At 37.2% G+C, this 6,155-nt stretch overlaps 1 protein-coding gene and 1 non-coding gene across 2 annotated transcripts; one reads left to right on the top strand and one right to left on the bottom strand.

The window, feature by feature from the left end:
- Window positions 1-793: 793 nt before the first annotated feature.
- Window positions 794-900, bottom strand: LOC113705173 (small nucleolar RNA R71). The gene has a single exon (XR_003451821.2). It is a non-coding gene; the product is annotated as a small nucleolar RNA R71 (small nucleolar RNA).
- Window positions 901-1,441: 541 nt separating this feature from the next.
- On the top strand, window positions 1,442-5,608 carry LOC140038344 (uncharacterized). The gene is made up of 4 exons (XM_072083676.1): window positions 1,442-1,813; window positions 1,928-3,742; window positions 4,530-4,564; window positions 4,963-5,608. Exons 1-4 carry the CDS (start codon window positions 1,442-1,444, stop codon window positions 5,606-5,608), a joined length of 2,868 nt encoding a protein of 955 aa, XP_071939777.1.
- Window positions 5,609-6,155: the final 547 nt, after the last annotated feature.

The raw sequence follows: 6,155 nt of genomic DNA, 5'->3' as shown, positions 1-6,155 counted from the left end.
CGATACACATCTCGTACTACAATTGTGACCTGTATACTTGCAGTCCAACGGGTGTAAATTCGGAATTAAACTTGCACTTAAAGTAAAAACCCGTCAAGTTTTTGGCGCCGTTGCCGGGGAGCGGCAATATTAGAGCCTAATCATCTTTATTAATTTAGACAGCTTTATTTTTTAGATTATATTTAATCTTGTATTGTAATCAGTTTTTTTTTTACCATTGAAGTTGCATAATATCCCTTATTTCTGTTTGTAGTGTATGCACCGGGAGTCTCGAGAAGTCGCACCTTTCAATCCAGAAATTGAGAGGACACTACATAGACAAAGGAGGCACACACAACAGCAAGAGGAACAAGAGATTTGGCAACCGATAGAGGAAATTTTGATAGAACTACCATTTGCGGAAGAGATGGCCGAAAATGACCCAAATAGGCGAGTTCTACGAGATTATACTCTACCGGGAACACAAGGATCTCAAACAAGCATAGTAAGGCCTACGGTAAATGCTAACAATTTTGAGATTAAACCATCACTTATCCAAATGGTTCAACAATCTCAATTTGGAGGTAATGCAGTAGAAGATCCTAATACACACTTGGCTACATTCTTGGAAATTTGTGATACAATTAAAATGAATGGAGTTAGTGATGATGCCATAAGGCTAAGATTGTTCCCATTTTCATTGAGAGATAAGGCCAAACTTTGGCTACACTCTCATGCTCCTAATACTTTCACTGGATGGGATGAACTATCAAGAGCATTCTTAAATAAGTATTTTCCACCAGGTAAGACTGCTAAGTTTAGAATGGATATCACTAGTTTTAACCAATTGGAAGGAGAATCATTATATGAGGCATGGGAAAGGTTTAGAGATTTGCTTCGGAAATGTCCACATCATGGACTGCCGGAATGGTTAATCATACAAACCTTCTATAATGGTTTAGTTTTTTCTACTAAAACTATGATCGATGCAGCTGCAGGTGGAGCTTTAATGGGTAAATCACCCCAAGAGGCTCATAATTTGATAGAAGAAATGGCAGCAAATAACTACCAATGGGCCAATGAGAGAGGTAATACAAGACGTCACGCAGGTATGATCGAAATGGACACTCTCAATATGTTGAGTGCTCAAATGAATAATGTGATGAAATTGCTAAGTAGACAAGGTGGAGTTGGTCCAAGTTCATCTAATGCACATGTAGCATGTTGTTCTATATGTGGAGGTGAACATGATAGTAATGAGTGTGTTGATTCTGAACAGGTACAATTCGTCAATAATTACAATCGTAATGCTCAAAATAACCCCTACTCGAATACTTACAATCCGGGGTGGAGAAATCATCCAAACTTTGGATGGAAGGATCAAGGAAATCAACCAAGGCCAACCAATCCACCGGGATTTCAATCAAGGCAACAACAAGCTGAAACTAAACCTGGTTGGGAGATGGCAGTGGAAAAGCTTGCAAAAGTTACCTCGGACAGATTTGAGCGAGTAGAAGGAAGGTTGGACCAACTCACTACAATGTACAGGAATGTAGAGGTCCAAATTGGTCAAATTGCTAGTTCTTTGAATAATCGAAATCAAGGAGAATTACCTAGCAAAACAGAGGTCAATCCTAAGGAGCATGTGAAAGCCATTACTCTTCGTAGTGGTAGACAATTAGAAGATCCTCCAGTGAAGGAAGTTGAGAAAGATGAGAATGAAAAACAAGAAGAAAAGCAGAGGAACCAAGAGGCGATTGTGGAGGAAAATAGTCGGGAGAATCCAAGAGAAAAGCAACCATCATCTTCCACTACCATTCCAATACCCCCTGCGGTTCCATTTCCACAAAGATTAAAGCAAAATAAGTTTGATAAAGATTTTGAAAAATTTGTTAAACTTTTCAAACAATTGCACATTAACATTCCTTTTGCCGATGCTATTTTGCAGATTCCATCTTATGCGAAATTTCTCAAGGAAATCATGACTAGAAAAAGAAAGTTGGAAGACTGCGAAACAATAGCATTAACGGAGGAATGTAGTGCAATTATTCAAAATAAGCTACCACCGAAGTTGAAGGATCCGGGGAGTTTTTCTATACCTTGCACCATAGGTAACGTTGATTTTTCTAAGGCATTGTGTGATCTTGGTGCTAGTGTATCATTAATACCTTTAACGGTGGCTAGACAATTGGGTTTGCATGAGCTTAAACGCACTAATATCACTTTGCAACTAGCGGATCGGTCTATTAGATATCCATTGGGAGTGTTGGAGAATGTATTGATAAAAGTTCAAAAATTTATCATTCCAGTGGATTTTGTGGTATTAGATATGGAAGAAGATATATCTATGCCAATTATTCTAGGTAGACCATTTCTAGCTACTGCAGGTACTATTATTGATGTAAAAAATGGCAAGCTTAAGTTTCAAGTAGGTGAAGAAGAGGTAGAATTTAATTTGAATGAAATGGAAAAATACCCTTCTTTTACCGATCATGCTTATTCTATTGGCACAATTGATAAACTAACCCAAGAGATGAGTCAAGTCAACTTTGACTTAGATCCTCTTGAGTATTGTTTAATGAGTTTAGGTAAGCAAGAAGATGTTTGTGAAGAAATTGAAGAATTGGCCAAATACTTGGATTTTCAAGCACCTTATAAAAGGGGTAATTTGTATGAAAGTCTTGGCCAAGGAAAAGGGTTTTCACAACCTTCAGAAATTGAACCTCCAAAGTTAGAGCTCAAGCCACTTCCGACTCATCTAAGGTATGAATTTCTTGGAGAAAATAAAACTTTACCTGTAATTGTTAGTGCTGACCTTGATGATGAACAGTGTGCAAAGTTGTTAAGAGTTCTAAGAAGGCGTAAGAAGGCAATTGGATGGACAATTTCAGACATTAAAGGTATAAGTCCTTCTATATGCATGCATCGAATTTTATTGGAGAACGGTTGCAAACCAGTGGTGGAAACACAAAGAAGACTCAATCCAAACATGAAAGAGGTGGTAAGAAATGAAATTCTTAAATGGCTTGACGCAGGTATAGTTTTTCCTATCTCCGATAGTGTTTGGATTAGTCCAATTCATGTGGTACCAAAGAAAGGTGGAATGACTACAATCGTGGGTAAAAATGATGAATTAATTCCATCTAGACTTGTGGTAGGGTGGAGAGTGTGTATCGATTATCGTAAGTTAAATACGGTAACAAGAAAAGATCATTTTCCCCTACCATTTCTTGATCAATTATTGGAGCGAATAGCCGGATATGAATTTTACTGTTTTCTTGATGGTTTTTCAGGATATAATCAAATAGCTATAGCTCCAGAGGATCAAGAGAAGACCACATTTACATGTCCTTATGGCACTTTTGCCTTTAGAAGAATGCCATTTGGGTTATGCAATGCTCCCGCAACTTTTCAACGATGCATGATGGCTATTTTTTCTGATTATATTGAGAAAATTATGGAGATATTTATGGATGATTTTTCTGTGTATGGTTCATCTTTTGATCAGTGTCTTCATAATTTGGAATTGATTTTGCAGAGATGCGAGGAAACAAATCTTGTACTGAATTGGGAGAAATGTCATTTTATGGTAAAAGAAGGAATTGTTTTAGGACACAAGATTTCCTCCAAGGGAATTGAGGTGGATCAAGCCAAAATAGAAGTCATCGAAAAATTGCCACCCCCAAGCAATGTCAAGGGGATAAGGAGTTTTTTAGGACATGCTAGCTTTTATAGACGTTTTATTAAAGATTTTTCTAAAATAGTAAAGCCATTATGTGATTTATTATGTAAAGATACTCCTTTTCAATTTGATGACAATTGTTTGGTTGCATTTGAAAGGTTGAAGAAGGAATTGATTTCGGCCCCAATTATAACTTCGCCTGATTGGTCACTACCATTTGAATTGATGTGTGATGCAAGTGATTATGCGGTTGGAGCAGTTTTGGGACAAAAGAAAGAAGGACGGTTGCACGTCATTTACTATGCTAGCAAGTTGCTAAATGAAGCACAACTCAATTATGCAACCACAGAAAAAGAGCTATTGGCAGTGATATTTGCTTTGGATAAATTTAGATCTTATCTAGTAGGATCTAAAGTTATTATATATACGGACCATGCGGCTCTTAAATATTTGTTACATAAAAAAGATGCAAAACCAAGACTAATTCGGTGGATTCTTTTATTGCAGGAATTTGATGTGGAAATAAAAGACAAAAAGGGAACAGAGAATCTAGTAGCGGATCATCTATCACGCCTAGAATATATTCCAGTCAAGGATCAAGTTCCTATTCAAGAGAATTTCCCGGATGAGTTTGTCCTAGCAATTATCAATTCTCCATGGTATGCTGATATTGCTAATTTTTTGGTAAGTGGAGAGATTCCAAAGGGAATTAATTACCATCAAAAGAAGAAATTCTTACATGATGTCAAAAGTTACTTTTGGGAGGAACCATTGCTGTATAAACATTGTGCCGATGGTATGGTACGTAGATGTATTCCCGAAAACGAGGTACATAATATTTTATATCATTGTCATAACCTTGAAACAGGTGGACATTTTAGCACCTCAAAAACTGTGGCAAAGGTATGGCAATCAGGGTTTTATTGGCCAACTATGTATCGAGATGTTCGGGAATATGTTAAAAGTTGTGATGCATGCCAAAGAACTGGAAATATATCTCGAAAGAATGAAATGCCCCTAACTACCTTCTTAGAAGTTGAATTATTTGATATATGGGGTATAGACTTTATGGGACCATTTCCAAGCTCTTTTAATAATAAGTACATCTTAGTAGCAGTGGATTATGTTTCTAAATGGGTAGAAGCAATCGCTTCACCTACTAATGACTCTAAGGTTGTACTCCGATTCCTTAAAAAGAACATTTTTTGTAGATTTGGCATACCTAAGGCCATAATAAGTGATGAAGGAAAACATTTTTGTAACAAACAACTGGATTCCTTATTGTTTAAATATGGTTGTAGGCACAAGACATCACTCCCGTACCATCCTCAAGCCAATGGACAAGCGGAGCTAGCTAATCGTGAGATAAAGCTCATTTTGGAGAAAACTGTGAATAAATCACGCAAGGATTGGGCTACAAAGCTAGATGACACACTATGGGCTTACCGAACGGCATTTAAGACTCCCTTAGGGATGTCGCCGTATCGTTTAGTCTATGGAAAAGCTTGTCACTTACCTGTAGAGATTGAACATAAAGCTTATTGGGCTATTAAAGCAATTAATATAGATTTTAATCTTGCAGGTGGAAGGAGATTACTTGAGCTGAGTGAATTGGAGGAACACCGGTTACATGCATATGAAAATGCCAAAATTTACAAAGAAAAGATCAAATATTGGCATGACAAGCACATTATTCCTAAACAATTTCAGGTAGGGCAAAAAGTGCTTTTATTCAATTCACGCCTGAGGTTATTTCCAGGAAAATTGAAGTCAAGGTGGTCTGGACCATTTGAAGTCACTCAAGTATTTCCCTATGGAGCGGTTGAAGTGGCAAATTCAAGAAATGAAAGGTTTAAGGTCAATGGACAACGATTGAAACCTTACTTGGCAGGTGAAATCGTACCCAAAGGACTCATATGTCTTTTGGGCGACTCTTCTTCAATTTAAGAAACTGAATGTGTGAGTCGAGCCAACGACTATAAACAAAAGCGCTAATTGGGAGGCAACCCAATATTTAGGTTATATTTGTTAACTTGGTGTGATTTTGTGGTTTGAATCAATGTTTTAGCTAAATTGTTGTTTTTGTAATGTAGGGTTGGCAATTGAAGGCAAGGATGACCAATTGAGTACAAAAAAGGCGAACTTTGATCAAACAACTCAACCCCTCGATTTGCGTTAAAGGTGTTTTTGATTCATTATAAAGGGGTAAAATGCATGTTTTTAATGTTTTACATTTGTTCCAGCCATTAAAATTGGCAAACAAATGATCTATGATGCATTTTGAGTCATTGGGGTACCTTTTGTAATTTTTCAAAAGTTGAAATTCTGCTAAAAATCGAAGCAGAAAACGCGTTTTCAAAGAAAACGCGACTAAAAGTCGCGTTTCTCAGAATCGCGTTTTCAATTCTGCACCTGCAGAACAGAAAACGCGCCTTCAAAACGCGACCTAAAGTCGCGTTTTAATGGAAGTCGCGTTTTCAAGCCTGGATCAAGA

The sequence above is a fragment of the Coffea arabica genome, chromosome 3e (assembly GCF_036785885.1).
Source record: "Coffea arabica cultivar ET-39 chromosome 3e, Coffea Arabica ET-39 HiFi, whole genome shotgun sequence".
NCBI classification, from domain to species: domain Eukaryota; kingdom Viridiplantae; phylum Streptophyta; class Magnoliopsida; order Gentianales; family Rubiaceae; genus Coffea; species Coffea arabica.
Note: the sequence above shows the minus strand (reverse complement) of the source record. Positions and strands in the feature narration are given on the sequence as shown.

What these genes read in the sequence shown, in the direction of transcription:
- LOC140038344 (XM_072083676.1), top strand. Translation starts at nt 1,442, where the DNA reads ATGGCAGTGGAAAAGCTTGCAAAAGTTACCTCGGACAGATTTGAGCGA. An exon ending in TTAAAGATTTTTCTAAAATA is followed by an intron (nt 3,743 to 4,529) that starts GTAAAGCCATTA and finishes ACCTTGAAACAG; the next exon opens with GTGGACATTTTAGCACCTCA. An exon ending in CCTCAAAAACTGTGGCAAAG is followed by an intron (nt 4,565 to 4,962) that starts GTATGGCAATCA and finishes ATATGGTTGTAG; the next exon opens with GCACAAGACATCACTCCCGT.